At 52.3% G+C, this 16,482-nt stretch overlaps 1 protein-coding gene across 1 annotated transcript in view; it reads right to left on the bottom strand.

Moving 5' to 3' along the window:
- Window positions 1-6,554: 6,554 nt before the first annotated feature.
- The window catches only part of INPP5D (inositol polyphosphate-5-phosphatase D), a 149,433-nt gene continuing 139,505 nt past the window's right edge, over window positions 6,555-16,482 (bottom strand). The window contains exons 24-27 of the mRNA XM_043876283.1: window positions 14,590-14,686; window positions 13,727-13,993; window positions 9,052-9,652; window positions 6,555-7,765 (exon numbers count right to left, since the gene is read on the bottom strand). Coding sequence (XP_043732218.1) covers window positions 7,763-7,765; window positions 9,052-9,652; window positions 13,727-13,993; window positions 14,590-14,686 — 968 coding nt within the window. The 3' untranslated portion in view covers window positions 6,555-7,762. The remainder of the gene's footprint in view (window positions 7,766-9,051; window positions 9,653-13,726; window positions 13,994-14,589; window positions 14,687-16,482) is intronic.

Below are 16,482 nucleotides of genomic sequence, written 5' to 3'. Positions count from 1 at the left end.
TCCTCCCCTCCACGTGCCCTGGTGACAGACCCCAGCCCCTGAGGTGACCTCCACATGTCTGTCTCTTGAAATGGAAGGAGCCTAACAGCCTGGCAATGTGTCAGTGAATTCATGGGAAGTGCCTCCTTTCTCCTAGTCTCCAGCTTTTAGTAGTTGTGGTTAGATGTCAGAATGAGTGCCTTTCAGTTCAGTCGCCCAGTCATGTCTGACTCTGTGACCCCATGGACTGCAGAACGCCAGGCTTCCCTGTCCATCACCAACTCCCAGACTTTACTCAAACTCATGTCCATCGCATCGGTGAGGCCATCCAACCATCTCATCCGCTGTCATCCCCTTCTCCTCCTGCCTTCATTCACTCTTTCCCAGCATCAGGGTCTCTTCCAATGAGTCGGTTCTTAGCATCAGGTGGCCAAAGTATTGGAGTTTCAGCTTCAGCCTCAGTCCTGCCAATGAATATTCAGGACTGATTTCCTTTAGGATGGACTGTTTGGATCTCCTTGCAGTCCAAGGGACTCTTAAGAGTCTTCTCCAACACCATAGTTCAAAAGCATCAATTCTTCAGTGCTCAGCTTTCTTTATAGTCCAACTGTCACATCCATACATGACTACTGGAAAAATCATAGCTTTGACTAGATGGACCTTTGTTGGCAAAGTAACGTCTCTGCTTTTTAATATGCAGTCTAGGTTGTCATAGCTTTTCTACCAAGGAGCAAGCGTCTTTTAATTTCATGGCTGCAGTCACCATCTGTAGTGATTTTAGAGCCCCAAAAAAGAAAGTCTGTCACTGTTTCCATTGATTCTCCATTTGCCATGACCTGATGGGACCAGATGCCATGATCTTAGTTTTCTGAATGTTGAGAGTCTTTACCTCCAAAAAATACTTCTCAGGGGATGCGTAGTGTGGCGGTTATCCACTTCCGGGTGACGTGCCCCTCCCCTCCCTTGGGGACACTTGGCGATGTCTGGTGGGGAGTGTGCTGGCGTCTGGTGGGCAGAGGCCAGGGGTGCTGTTGGATGCCCTACAGAGCACAGACAGCCCCCACGAAGAGTGATTTGGCCCCTGGCGTCAACAGTGCCAAGGTCAAGGGCCTGACCCCATGGTGAGCACCCCTTGTCTCTATTTTTAGTTCCAGAAGGATTAATTCCTCAGGTTAACTCCTGCAAATGAAGGCTCGTATGTGCCAGGCCTGTTGCTGCTTTGTTCTAGTCCATCCACAGCTGTGATAGGGACAGAGTAAAGGGAAAAAGTAGGTGATTAAGTAGTTAATCCCACGAGGGGATTGCAAGTAGAGAAAATATGGGAGACCCCTGTAAGTGAATGATTACTCCAGAAAGTAGGTTTGCTTCACCATAAAACCAAGCAGGCTTGCTTAGCAACAAAACCATGCCGCAGAAGCACAAGGCATGCCCCCCATACAGTAAAACGGTGGTGGCAGGAGACCACATTTTGCCCAGTGAGCTCAGTAAGTTAGTGATCCCTAGGACATGCTCTGAGCACACAGAAACAATGAAAATTTGTGTGCCTAGCCTTACCATGTAGAAACAAGAAAACTCCTTTGCATCAGGAGGAGCTGATGATGAAAGCATGCCATCTACTCAAGAAAGACAAAGAAAGTCTTCTCCCCCTCCCCATTTTTCCTTTGTTTATAAAACTGGAGCCCAGTAAGTTCCTGGGGCACAGAACTTCTCGCCTGCCTGCTTGTAAACCTCACACACATCTTGTTCTAATCACTTATCTATCACTTTGCCCCTCACTGAATCCTTTTCTGCACTGAGACATAAAGAACTGTTTGTACCAGAGCTCTTTGGGGCCCCCAGAAACGACACCCAATGGTCTTAGCTGGACAGGATGGATTCCTGGTGACAAACTGGAGAAAATATAGGAGGACCAGAAGAAATCTCGAGGAGACCCAGCCCTGCTGTTGATGGAGCCCTGCTGACACTGGGCGTTGGAGCCAAGGCTGAGTCACACCTGCCAGGTCCAAGGCTTGGGTTCTCCTATCCCAAGGGTCATGAGTGTGACCCAAGGAAGTGATCTGTCAGATCTGGAACCAGGACCTGGCCCTAGAAGCCAGGAGTGAGGGAGTCACCCAGGAGGAGGGGTTCTGAGATGTTCGTGGCAGCTTCTACATCAGTGACCTTTGAAGCATCTAAGGCTAAGACAGAAACATGAAGAATTACGTGGTTCTGTCAGATCATCAAATTGATTACAACTGACATTTGCTCAGGGTAGACATGCAGCCAGGGTTATTTATTTATCTTTTTAATAAGAATTTTTTCTAAAGAATGCATTTAAGGCTTCTCTTCTTTACCTTCAGGGTCATTGACTTTTTTGGTTACAATTTTTTTTTTCATCTTCATCTTCAGAGTGAATTTTATTTTTAAGATGACATCTCTTTAATTATTTTGGCTACACCATGGGACATGTGGGATCTTAGTTTCCTGACCAGGAACTGAATCGATGACCCTTGCATTGGGAAAATCTCCAGGGAAGTCTTTTTGGCTCCACTGCACTCGACATGTAAGATCTGGAATCTTAGTCCTGTGACTAGGGATCAAACCGATGTCCTCGGCAATGGAAGCTCCGAGTCTTAACCACTAGACCACCAGGGAAGTCCCCGCAGCCAGAATGATTTATCTCAAGTAGATCTCATCTTCACAAGGACCCCATGAGGTTGATGTTACTATTCCCTTGTTTGTACAGATGGAGAAGGGAGGCCAGGTTAAGTACTTAGACAAGGTCGTACACTGGGTGGGCAGTGGGGCTGGGGGTGCCCCGGACTCCAAGATCAAGATCTACGATCACACCACAGGGGCAATCATTCTAAATACTTAATCCTAAATCGTTCTCCCGGCAAACCCTGGAGGAAATCATCGCATGGCCTTTTGTCCACACACGGCAATGTAACTTCTGGTTTGTGCATCTGCCTCTTCTGGAAGCCGGGGCCATCGTCTTATTCCTCTCGGGTCCTCCAGGCCTGCATGGAGCCTGACACGCTTCAGCACATTTAGGCAGTCCAGCTCCAGAGTTTGCTCTCAGGCACTACGTACACGGAATGCTCTTTTAAAATAACTGAAGCGAGACGAACAACTTCTGGGGATGTGCTCAACATGAAGTATGAAAATTCAACTTGCATCCCGTGCACTAAAGCCTGATTCCACGCAGTGCAGAGGATGGCCTTGGCCTCGGCCCTGCCCCCTCCTTCTCAGGGGCCCCGCCAGCGTGTCCCCCGGTCACTCCTCCTGGCGCCCCGCCTCTGCTCTGCACACCAGGTGGAGGTGAGGCATGTGAGATGCTGAGGTCCCCACTGGGGTGCTGAGATTCAGGTGAAGCAGGCTCGGGGGAGCGCCTGAGAGGGACCTCCTCTGACCTCTCCGGGGGGCGCCTCCTCACCCTTGACTTTCCTACCCACGTGAGCAGCCACCTGTCATCGCTCCAGCCCCTGCAGGGTGAAGCTGTGGCTGTGAGTCATTTCCTCGGCAGCGCGGGAAGCAGGAAGAAGCCGATGGAGGGAGGAGCAGACACGTCAGAGCCAAGTCTCACAGGGGACAGAGCGGCCCAGGACCGTGCGGGTCACGGAGCTGCTGTGGGATGACTGAGATGAAGGCCAGCTGGTCCCAAATGGCCAGGAGCACCGACCGGCACTGCTGTGGTGTCCGGCCAAGCACCAGTTCAGGGGCTCCCTATGAGTCCCCAAGTCTGCTCCCCTTGGCTCAGGTCCTCAGAGCTGCTCCATCTGTGTAGGTAAAGTGACCCAGCTGGTCCCCTTGGCCTCAACTTGCCCATCTGCCTCATCCAGTCCCCGGGCCTCAGCTAGCCCATCTGGCCTCAAGGCTGCTTGTCTTCTAGGCTTGCCCAGACTCACCCTGCCCCTTGGGTCCCTACCTTCTTTGTTAGTGACATCCTTGCCCACACGGGGGAGGCCTCTACCCACCTCTGTTGGTGACCCCCCTGCAGTCCCCAGCTCAGCGGCCTCCCTCATTGCTGCCTGAACCTTTTCCTCCTGCTCCTCAAGGAGAACCCTTGAGAGGCCTCCCACACCATCTTGTCTCCTAGGAAGTGGAACTAATGCGCTCACCGGGCACCTATGACGTGCCAGGAGCAGATGCGTGGTCACTGAATCCGCACACCCACACCACGCCCAAGGCTCCCTTCTGCCCATTCTACAGATGAGGAGGCTGAGGCTCAGAAACGCTCTTTGGTACAAGATCACATATTTAGGAAACAAAAGATATTTAAACCTCATTCCTCCTGACTCCGCAGCCCACGGTACATACCAGCCCTCCTTGAGGTGGACCCCTCGATCAGCGCGCTGACCCTAAGGCCCAGCACACGCCTTTAACGTGTGGTTAAGGGAAGACCGCAAGCCTTCACCCCTAGTATAGAATCACTCCCAGCCCTGCCCAGTGACGGTGGAACGCTGGGAGCTGAGGGGAAAGGAGACTGTGCCTGGACTCTACCTGCCGGGGCTGTTCCCCCACAGTGTGGGTTTCCCAGAAAGGAAGCTGAAAGGCGGGGGCTGGAGAGGGGTGGTGTCTGGGGTGGGGGGTGGTGAGACCACACATTTGCATCACAAAGGCTCTTCTTCTGCTGGAGTGAAGGCTTCGAGCTGGGCTTGCTGCCTTGCAGAATGCTTCTAGGCCTTCAGATCGTTGGATCTCCATGGAAATTAGTCTGCCAGAGAGAGAAGCTATTTTAAGGACATGCGATGAGAGACCCTGTAGGCTGGGATAGAGAAGCTAGCTGTGGGGGAGAGCTTTTCTGAATGACTCACTCATTTCCCTCCTATGGGGTGGGGGGTGGGGGAAATGGCATGGAAAAAGACCTGCAGCCCAGGGTGGAGGAGCGGCACAGCCGACCCCGACACTAGGAGCCACGGCCGCCATATCGCGGGTGGAGACGCCAGGCGCACGCCGCTGAGAGAGGCCTGCAGGATCTCAGCACCTCCTGTGGCCATCAGATCCGCGGTTTCCAACCAGCTTTCCTATCATGCAATGAAGCAAAAAATTGCTTCTTAAAAACATTTTAAAAAGTGAGTGCAGCAGCTTCAGTAACCTCAGGGAACACAGAATTCACCATAGGGGCAGAGGACGCCATTGTGAGGCTGCTGCTGCTAAGTCGCTTCAGTCTTGTCTGGCTCTGTGCGACCCCATAGATGGCAGCCCACCAGGCTCTCCTGTCCCTGGGATTCTCCAGGCAAGAACACTGGAGGGGGTTGCCATTTCCTTCTCCAGAGCATGAAAGCGAAAAGTGAAAGTGAAGTCGCTCAGTCGTGTCCGACTCTTAGCGACCCCATGGACTGCAGCCTACCAGGCTCCTCTGTCCATGGGATTTTCCAGGCAAGAGTACTGGAGTGGGGTGCCATTGCCTTCTCCGCCTTTGTGAGGAAAGCTTGTTTAATCCACCTCCTTGGTTAGGGAGCTTGGTGAAGAATAGCTAAAACCACACAGAGGTAAATCACTTTAGGTGATAAAGTGGTGGGAATCTCTGGGTTCCCCTCTCATCCTGCTGTTTATTGAACAGGGACTCTGGTGTTTGGGAGGCCCAGGGTGGGAAGCAAGCAGACATGGGGGAGAGATCTGGCCCTTAGAGATGGTGGTGGACCCAAGCCTGGGGAGAAAGGTGGTCAGGGACCTTGAGGGGTGGGTGGGTGCAGGGCTGAGCAGCTGAAAGGACGAGAGCGAAAAGCCTTTAATTTCACAGTGTGCAGTTTCAGGCATCAGGGAGGGCCCCACCGTCCGTCAGCTTACAGTCAAAGTCCTGCTTGGTGCTGAGGCAGCTGGTATTGGCGCTTGGGGCAGTGGTGGGGGGAACACTGAACCTGCTCAGGGTGCCAGAACTCAGACCACAGCTGCTCCTGGAGTCACTTCTTTTGGGAGCCCTCAGAAATGGTGAGGCGGGCCTGGATGTCCATTCCAGGCAGGGGTGGGTCCAGGCAACATCCATGCTGGCCCTCTGAGCTGGGCGCTGCTCCCTGACCCATGAACAGTGCAAGCTGCTCCTGCAGGTGGGAGCGCTCAACCTGGCAGATTGTTTACACGTGTTTACTGTCTCTGGAGCTCAGCAATGAACACTTACAAAAGCCAGGAGGAACTGGTGGCTGCAGGGCATCCCTGGAGTCCCGCAAAGACATGTGCCATCTCCAGCGAATCCTGGTCCTTTTTGTTGTTCAGTCACTCAGTCGTGTCCGACTCTTTGCGACCCTATGGACTGTAGCTGGCCAGGCTCCTCTGTCCGTGGAACTCTCCAGGCAAGAATACTCGAGTGAGTTGCTGTGCGCTCCTCCAAGAGACCTTCCAGACGCAGGGATCAAACCTGCATCTCCTGCATTGGCAGGCACATTTTTTTTTTTTACCACTTAGCCTCCAGGGGAAGCCTCCTGGTCCTTGGCCAACTTCAAATCCATTCTACAGAGTCCCTTCTGTCGGGACAATGCTGGCCCATCTCCACTGCAAACCTCCATAACCACCCCTCCCTGGGCGGCTGCTCAGCAGCCCCGACAGCCTAGAAGCACATCTGTAGCTGAACATCAGGAAGAAATGCCACACAGATGGGAGCTGAGAAAAGCACAATTTATTGGTCACACGGACTGATAGACATGGGGATGTGAGATGCGTACCCATCCTCTTGAACTCACACACACTTCTGGATTTGGTTTCCTACATTAATTTCGTTAGGTCAAAAAGCAACAGACACACAAAAATGTCACCAGTCCATTCTCCTAGTAACCAAGGAAGCAGGGCCAAAAGCCACAGAGTTCAGAAAGAAAAGACTGCTTTGAGGGCCAGGAACCAAGAGGCCCACCCTCCCCAGCAGCCGAGTGGGAAAGCTGGTTTTCTGTAGCAACTAAGGAACAGCAAAGACTTTTCCTTCAGCTCGATAAGATACGGCTTGTGGCGCGGCTCATTCCATGGCCTAGCGGTGCCTGCCCACCTGGAGGAGGGCACAGGGGACTTGGTACAAGCCTGGCATCACCAGTCTGGGCTGAAGCCAGATCTCTTTACTGGAGAGCAGGAATTTATTTTCCTTCTACTTCTGACTGAAGAACTCGGGTGACCCAGAGAGATCCCTGTTCACACGGGCTCAGCTGGATCCCAGCGGCTTTAGCTATAGCAGTTTGCATCACTGAAGCTAGACAAGGCCAGGTTCACTGTACCCTAAATTAACCACACACTCAGAGCTCCCTAAAGGTCAAGCCCTGCCTCATTCCAGGAGGGCACTGGCCTTAATTTTTAATGCTTTGTCCAAACCACTCAGGACATACTGTTTTGAACTGGAAGGGGGTGGGGCAGTCTGGGAATGTGGTTTTAGTTGACTGAAGACTCAACTTGTAATGTTCATAAAGCACTTAGCACGGTACCTGGCAGGTGCTGAGTGCTCCACACATGTAGCCATTATTATTATTAATATTATTATTACTTGTATCTCCACCCAGGAATCAGCACTCTAGTTCCTTTCTTCAAAATGCGAGCCGCAACAAGGCTCTTGGGTCCCAAGTACCAAGATCAAGCTGGGGGCCCAGGTGTGCGGGTTGTTGGGTGCCCATCCGGTGTGCTGCTTCTTCCAACTTCAGCACTGACGGTCAGGTTTCACAGCCAGTGCGCCCTGCTGACCACACAGAAGTTAGGCCCTCTCCGGAAAAACACGAAGCCCTGCGCAGGAAGCTGGGTAGGAGGAGTGAACAGGGGTCCTGGGAGAGGGTCCTAGTGGCTTCGCATTGCTCTTCTGGGCTCCTGTCTCACTGGTGGCTCACCAAGGGCTTCACTGCAGGACAAGAACAGAAGACTCAGCACTGCATCATTGCCAGGACACAGCTAACTCAAGGTCCCCATGTCTTTGCACTCCCCAAGCTAGAGCAGGCTTCCCCTGACATAGTGTTGAAGAGAGTCAGCACACTGTTCTCAGAACTTACACATATTCTAATACATGTGTATATGTGTTATGTGCATACACAGTAATATGTAATATATATGAAATAATATGTAATAGATAATACATACTTTACATGTAAATTGTAACATACAGTAGTGATATATAACAAAATTTAGTCCTCCCTGTAAACCTATGAGGCAGGTTCCACTGATTGTTCATCCACTGACTGATGAGCAAACTGGGGCTCAAGGCCCAGAGTCAGAGACTGGGGTGGGGTAGAGAGCTGGAATTCAAACCCAGGACAGTCTGGCTCCAGAATCTGCTCTTAACCATTATTTGTTTTGCTCAAAAAGAAATGTTTTATAAGAAGGAAGGGGACATTGAGTATGAAGTCTCTAAAACACTGGGCAATTTTAAAGAACTAACACTAATGATGATGATGAAATAGAAATGATCTGGGCTCTTTTATATTTATGAAGCCTTATTCTTCTGTGGTATTGGAGAAGACTCTTGGGAGTCCCTTGGACTGCAAGGAGATCCAACCAGTCCATCCTAAAGGAAATCAGTCCTGAATATTCATTGGAAGGACTGATGCTGAAGCTGAAACTCCCATACTTTGGCCACCTGATGCAAAGAACTAACTCATTGGAAAAGACCCTGATGCTGGGAAAGAGTGAAGGCAGGAGGAGGAGGGGATGACAGAGGATGACATGGTTGGATGGCATCACCAACTCGATGAACATGAATTTGAGCAAGCTCCAGGAGTTGGTGATGCACAGGGAAGCCTGGCGTGCTGCAGTTCATGGGGTTGCAAAGAGTCAGACAGGACTGAGCGACTGAACTGATTCTTATAGGCCTGACATAGAGGACTCAGTTTACCCACAGCCTCTCCTTTAACCCTTCAATTGTAGGAGCAGGGATTTTTGGGTCCAGGCTGGGTTCAAATCCTGTCTTCACCTCCTTTCTCCTTTGCAGTTCCCAGGGCAGGGTTTCTTGGAACCCACTCCTGGGTCGGTTTGGTCTATGGCATACATGGCCGTGGATGAGAGCCCACGCGCACCAGAGCACGTTCCTAGCCTGGTGGGTTGCAGCAGACGCATGCACTCACAGGCACCCCCCGACCACGCAGGCATACTCCCGCGCATGCGCACCCGCCTGCCCACGCGCCCGGAGCGCACCTGCATGGCGGTCCGACTGAGCGGCGCGTCCTCCTGCCGGTGCTTGGCGTGGTGGGGCAGCTCGGCGTTATCGCGGTAGTCGCGGCCCTTGGAGTGCTGCAGGTGCAGGACGGCCGGGCTCTTGACCGGGAGGGGCGGCCGCTGTCCCTGGGCGGGCAGGGGCTGCTGGCTGAGTTCCGACCTGGAAGGCTTGATGGGCCTCTTGACCGGCACCGGGACCTGCGGGCCGGCCGGGGCCTTGGGCTTCCCTTGGCTCTTGTCCCCGCCCGGCGGGCGGCCCTCGGAGGAGCAGGTGAAGGAGCGGACCCGGGGCGTGGGGCTGAGGAAGGGGGCGGGCGGGGGCGCCGGCTTGCCGGTCCCCTTGCCGCCCTCGGCTTCCTGGGCTTTGGAGAGCAGGATGCTGGGTGACATGATTCCTGGGTCCGGGCAGGGCGGGGGCTCCTTTCTCAGCATCTTTGGGGACTCCTGCTCTTTCCTGGGAGCCGGCTTCGGGAATGTGCTCACAGACCCGTACAGGGGGTTCTCAAACATCTCGGGCTTGGTCAGCTGCGGCTCCTCCGGAGGCAAAGGTTCCCCTACACTCTTTGCCACATCGCCGGGCCTGGAGCGTGAGAAAGAAGACGCACAGGGGAAAAAACACAGATGGGGAGTGACTGCTGAATGCCTGCAGGGTTTCCTTTGGGGGTGATAAAGACCTTTTGAACTAGATCCAGGTGGTGGTTGCCTTAACACAGTGAAGGCACTCAATGCCACCTAGTTGTTCACTGGGAAAATGTTAGGCTTCATTTTATGTTATGTGAATTCCACTATGACTAAAGAGAGGAGAGAAGGAAGTGTTACTCTTACTCTTACGCTGATGGTCTCACAGGTAACCTCAACTCTTTCCTTGGACATTTTCCATCATAGAAACTGTCCACACCAGAGCATCACTAAGCAAGGGGGACTAGCGAATTCTGCTCTGAGCCACAGAGGAACAGAAGCCTGTGCTACTGGAGGGTCCCAAGTTCAGAAGCTCCATTTAACAGAAGCGTAGAAGCACCCCCAAGTGTGAGATGCTGCCCCCGGCACAGGCGGTGGATGTGAACCAGACGAAATCGGTGCTCACGGGACCCATAGTCCCTATTAACCCAGTGTTCTTTCCTCTGCATAAAGCCCTTTCCCTGGAGAGCTCCTGGTGAGCGTGGTTTCCTTTTTACCCTCCGTCAGAGTGAGAAGGAAACAATGGTGTTCATGCTGAAATTAGAAGCCACCTAGAGAGATGCGTCAGGAAACAAGCCAGTAGCAAGAAAACAGGCCTGTCTGATTTAAAGCTAGAGAAGGAGGTCCACGCTGTCCCCAGGGTAGGTAAGAGCTTCCTTTGTTTGTGTTTCCTGATTTACTTCTGCTCTTGCTGGAGGTGGTTTCCTGCTGAGCGAACTAGGAGAACCAGGAATGGGGACACATTTTGCTTTCTGGCCAGTGGCGTGATCTCCCTGGGGCGTGTTCTGTGTTCTGCAAAAATGAGGAAGCTGTTGAGAAGAAAATGTGGGTCCCTGGGAAAACGCACCGAACCGTTCAGGCTGTGACGCCTCGTATTGATGGAGCATGTGCTGCGGTGCTGCTCAGATGTTGCTGAACAGCCATGGCGAATGGACTCTGGGGAGGAGGTGTGGGCAGGGGACAGAGCTGAGATGTCATCCTCCCACTGGGGCCAACGAGACAAGAAGATGTGGGGTTTCAGGACACAGAGAATTGGGCTGTCGCTCATTACTCTTTGGAAAGACCTGGAAGCTGTTGCCTTAGCAGAAGGCTACTGCTCCCCTCCAGGCCATCCTTGGCACCCGCTCTGGATCCCCAAAGACCTCTGCTCTGAGTTAGCCTGGAGAGGAAGGGGCAAAAGGGTGAAAGCAACATTGGGTGAAACTTCATTCGAAGTTTTGGATGAAGAGGCCAGAAGGAGAAAAGAAAGGTGCATGGCCTGCTGCCTGAAGCTCGCTCTCAGTGATGAGATAGGAAGGATCCTGCTTGCAGAGAATTAGGGGCAGGGCCAGGAAGATGACCCTGGATGCAATCATTTTGCTGATTTCAAAGATGGGTAGGCAAGCAAACTTCCCTCAAGGAGGGGGCTTCTGTCACTGTCAGAGAGTGGGAGGCTTGGTGGGGGCGGGGAGACTGGGGAAGACCGCTTTCAAAAAGTCTTATTTCCTTGATGGGAAGTCACAAGGAACCAGCTCCCATAGTAGCCACGGCTGTGGAATCAGCCAGCCCATCCCCAGGGTACAGAGTGGATTCCTGGGGCCAAATGACTTCACTCCTCAGATCCGGAGTCTATTCTTTTCTAAAGGAGCAAAGCACCAAGCAGGGTCTGAGAAGAGCCCTCTTTCTCTTTTTCCTTTTTTTCTGTTTAAACTTTATTTTGTATTGGGATATAGCCGATTAACAATGCTGTCATAGTTTCAGGTGGACAGCAAAGGGACTTAGCTATACATATACACATATCCATTCTCCCCAAAACCCCTTTCCCAACCAGGCTGACACATAACATTGAGCAGAGTTCCCTGTGCTATACAGTAGGTCCTTGTTGGTTATCCGTTTTGAATATAGCAGTGTGTTCGTGTCCATCCCAAACTCTAACTGTCCCTTCCCTCTGGCAACCATAAGTTCATTTTCTAAGTCTGGGAGTCTCAAGGAGAGCCCCCTTTCTAACCACATGACTTCAGCCCAGGGTGACCAGTTGTTCCGGTTTGCCCAGGATTTAAGGGTTTCCTGGGATGTGGGATTCCTGGTGCAGAAAAAGGGGACAGTGTTGGGCAAATTGGGATAGCTGGTCACTCTGCTTGGTGGTTGTGCAGTGTCAGGAGGACTGGGACACCCACTTTCCATAACCTTCTCTCAGGCTGAGTAGGGGCTCAGGAGCAGCAGATGACTGCAGGCATTCATGGGAGCCCCCAGCTTCTTGCCTCCAATCACTTCCTTGCTGAGAAGCAAGCTGAGTACCCACCCCACCCTGTGTCTATAGATGTCCCCTTTCTGAAGCTGTCACCTGTAAAACAGGAGGGAACTGCTGGCCACCGTGTTCCCAGCTGTGTGCTTGAACTTGTGCTGTGTTTAGGTTAGCACAAAGAGACATTTACTTTGGGAACTTAACAACATTTCACTTGAACAATCCCCCTGTTCGCTGTGGTTGTTTCTAACTCTGTTTCCCGGGGTTGCCAAAGAGAGGACCTTTGCCAAAGAGGCACCTCAGGACCCAACATACGGTGGCTTTTGTTCTCACTTTTCCAGGAGAGGAAGCTAGGCTGCTTCTCCTTCTGGGTTTCTTACGGAAAGACCAGAGTCCATGATGTTATCAACAAAGTCTGAAAACTAGAGGTACAGAGACAGACAAGACTGAGCCTGCGCTGTCTGGTCCCATCCTCCTTCCTTCTGTCCCTTCCATCCTTCCATCTGTCCAGTTGTTTTTTTTAAAGAGAACAAAACTTGAGAGAATTATAAACTGCTCTTCAAGCCAGAGGAAACTCCAGCCAGGCCCAGTGAGAGTGTTGGGAGTGGCAGGAGATGAGGGGAAACATGTTCTATAGTACGATCTTCCCTGACTCTGAATTCACGACAGAAAGTGCCAAGAGGGATGTGAGACCTCAAGAGAGGAGAAGACAGACCCAGAGTGGTCCCCTCGAAGTCATCATAAACGGTACCAGCCACCCCCAAAGGAAGCCTATGCTGACGATACTTTGCGCATCATCAGTCATTGTTAATTAAGGTCTGCACTTTTAATTTCCGACACCCTGTGGTTATGGGACGCCTGGAGGGCTCTGGAGCCTGCGTTTTCAGGAGGCGCACTGGTGGGTTTGGGCAGCAGCTGTGCAGGCTTCTCCCAGGCTCCCAGCCTCTGGGCACGTGCTACCTGGACCAATTCTAGATGCAGGCCAGCCTTGTCTAACCACTGGGGTTTTTTCCGAAGTTTCACAGCCAAACCCCCTCCCTCTGTGGGCTGACTGCTCGCCTCCCCTTGGGAATTCCCAGTCCCAGCTGCTGCTTGTTCGAATTGGTCTCAACAGGACAGAAGGGAAAGTTGCACCTGAGAGCAGGAACCACCGTGGTTGAGAGGAGACCGGGGAACCGGGAGCTGGGGAGGGACTCCTATGTGGAAATTCCCGTCTCTGTTCTGCAGGGCCCTCCCGGGAGTGGGAGGTTGATGGGCGTTTACTGTTTATAGAAACGTATTTTTCAATGAAGGTTGTTTTTACAGGACCGTGTTTTTCCTTGGCAGTATGTTTAATTTTTTTTTTTCTACATGTTTTTTAAAAAACCTTTCAAAGGACTTCCCCAGTTGTCCAGTGGCCAAGACTCCACACTCCCAGTATAGAGAGCTGAGGTTCGATCCCAGGTCAGGGAACTAGATTCCACTAAGAGTCTGCGTGCCACAACCAAAGATCCAGTGTGGCGCAACTAAGACCTGGCACAGCCAAATAAATGAATGTTAAAAAATGAACCTTTGCAATTTACACCAATAGGGTAGGAATTGGAGGTTCCACATGCATTTCTCAAGAACCTCCTGTGTTCTAGGCCGTGAGGGTGAGTCAGTGACCAAAGTGGGACACACGTCCCCACCCTCAGGTGGCTTCTATTCAAGGCCCAGGCTTCCTGGCGGTGAAAAGCCAGGGAAGGGTGAGGTCACGGTGAAGAGGACACTCACCTTGACTCCTGCGTCCTGAGGCAGGGGCCCCGGGTTGCTGCTGACGATGTAAACTTCTTGGGTGATACGGGTGGTTGGGAGGGTGGCGTTGGGGGGCTGTCTCCCCTTCCAGGTCCCAGGGCAGAGTCTTTGAGCGGCTGGTCATAGCTCCAGGCGGTGGGCTGCTGGTCAGGGGACAGGGTCTGCTTCAAGTGCCCGAAGGCCCCCACCCCCATGTAGCTGGGGTTGATGATTTCTGTGATGCCGGAGCTGCTGCATGGAGGGACCCTGTGAGGGGAAGGGGGACACACAGTCATACCTCACGCTCCTCCGGGGCAGCGCTGGTCTGAAGACAGTGTCCTTTGGTGTCCGTCAGGGCTCCTCAGGCTCTCCCTAACCCCAGTGACTTTCCCCCTTGGAACAGGCTGGGGCTTTTAGCTCTGGAGCTGTGACTGCTAATGTCCTTGGTCTTCAGGAAATAGGACACCAGTCCTGTGTGATTGTCTCTCTAGCGGCTTCCTCCTGGAGTGGGCGCCTTTCTAGTAGTCTGTCTTCCCAAGGCAGGGACTGCACCTAGCGTGCCTTGGTTTCTCTAGAACCTGACACATGGAGGTACTCAGTGTTGGTTGAACTGAACTTTGCAATGCAGGAGAGCCTCCTTGGCCTTGTTGCATTCACACCAACCTCCCCTGAGCCTGGGGTTTGTGGTCAGAAGCCTTGGAGCTGGAAGCAGGACAGGCCTCTTGTGGCTGGCGCTTTCTTTCCCTCTGAGTCCTTGCCTTCTCTCTCTTCCACTTCCCCACTCCCCGTTCTGGGTCTGTAAAGCCAGGCTAGTTTGCAGTGAAGCCCTGGCTCTTAGCCACCCTCCAGGCCCCCCAAGCTACCTGTTGGCAGGTTCCCACTGCTTCATGGGGTCATGGCTGGTAAGGCTTTTCAGGGACTTGGGTCCACTGGGTTCATCCCGCTCCGTCTTCACAAAGTCTGCAAGAAAGGGGCCAGGAAAGAGCACGTGAGTGTGTGAGGGTGCAGCCCCCAGGGTTTGGGCCAGGATGGCTCAGAGGTTTCCACTGGCGTGCTGAAGCTGGAGAGTGAGTACTGGCTGCCTGAGGGCAGAGATTCTGAGACCTCGTGTGTGTTTGGTGGTTGATTGGTTATGCCTGCACGGCTCCAGGGCTGGGAGAGTGGGCACGTATGACCCAGAGTTGTCATTTCCTACGGCATCTTCAACTCGGTGGTGTCAGCAAGGGACAAAGCCGGCAGCTATTTTTTGGCAGATCCGAATAAAAGAAATACAGCAAGGTAGCACTGCAAGAGCACCCAGTGCCCAAAGCCAACCTGTTCACGAGCTTAATGGGGAACTGGGACCCCATCTTCATAACGGACTCTGGTTGTGGCTGCAGGGGTACCAGGTCCCCCTCAGGTCTAGATCCTGCAAGAGAAACCAGCTCCCAAGGGCAGAGCCAGGAGGCACACTCACGGGAGGCGGCGCCCTGCATGCCCCCAGCCTTCCACAACCAGGGGCTGCCAGACTGTCCACAGGCACGAGTCCTGCTGCCTTGGTGTTCATGGGAGCGGCAGGACCCCGTCACGTTTACAAACTTACGGATGCTTAGCAGGGGCTGAACCTACACTTTCACCTTGGACCAGCCACTTGGCTTGGTGTGTGACCTTCAGCCAATCACTTAGCCTCTCTGTGCCTTAGTTTCCCTATCTACCAACCAAGGACAAGACCTGGTTCTCGGAGCTACTGTGACAAGAGAAATGAGGTGGCATTTAATGGACGATCGTTTCATGCATCAAGTATAAAATGAAAGCCTGACTCCTTTTAGACACTGTTATTTGAGCACTTTTGAGGAAGAATTAAGGCAAAGCAGAAAAGGAAAAAAAAATGATCTATTGTCTGAGAAGGAAGACAGGCTTGATTAACATATTTTGAGAAGCTCTGTGCCTCTCAAATCATTTATTTCAAAAGCAGGGACGTTTTAATGGGATGGATACTATTGAGAAGGACACATGTTAATTTCCAGGTTTCAAAAAATGTGTGCAGGGTTCAGAGAAAATTACAAATTCGCATCTTCCTTGTGTTCTCTGTGTTACTAGGTCTCTGGACCACATTTCAGTAGTCTCACAGTGAAGCTGTGACAGTTCTCATCTCAGAGATGCGACGTCTGAACTTGCCTAACGCAGCAGCCCCCAGCCTTTTTGGCACTAGGGACCGGTTTCATGGAAGATAGTTTTTCTACAGACTGAGGCGGGGGAGGGGGGTGGTGGCTTCGAGATGAATCAGGTACACACTTACTGTGCACTTTATTTCTAATATTAATACCTCAGCTCCACCTCAGATCGTCATGCATTAGGTCCCAGAGGTTGGAGACCCCTGGCCTAATGGGAATCAGCAGAATCTTCTTTGGGGACCAGTAGGGAATGAGTCTCTGATGCTGGCATTTCACATGGGGTGAGCAAACACCCGTGATGAGCATTTGCATTTGCTCTCACGCTTGTCTGCATTGGTGTCCTTTCTGAGCCACAAGAAACACATCCTCCTGATGGACAGCCAAAGTAAGCAAGTGGCAAATAGTGGGGAGAGAAAGATTGAGTTCAGGTTCAAAGAGGTTGCTAGGGGACTCTGCCAGAGAAGAGAAGGCCTTGGAGGGTGGCTGGGATTAGGATCAGGAAGGGCCAAAGAAATGTGCTCAGGATGAGAGTGGAGCTTCCAGGTGCATATGGTGCGTGAAGGCGATACAGAAGGTGCAGAAGCCCAGGGTGGGTACCAGGAG

The sequence above is a fragment of the Cervus elaphus genome, chromosome 20, assembly GCF_910594005.1.
Source record: "Cervus elaphus chromosome 20, mCerEla1.1, whole genome shotgun sequence".
Classification (NCBI taxonomy): Eukaryota; Metazoa; Chordata; class Mammalia; order Artiodactyla; family Cervidae; genus Cervus; species Cervus elaphus.
Note: the sequence above shows the minus strand (reverse complement) of the source record. Positions and strands in the feature narration are given on the sequence as shown.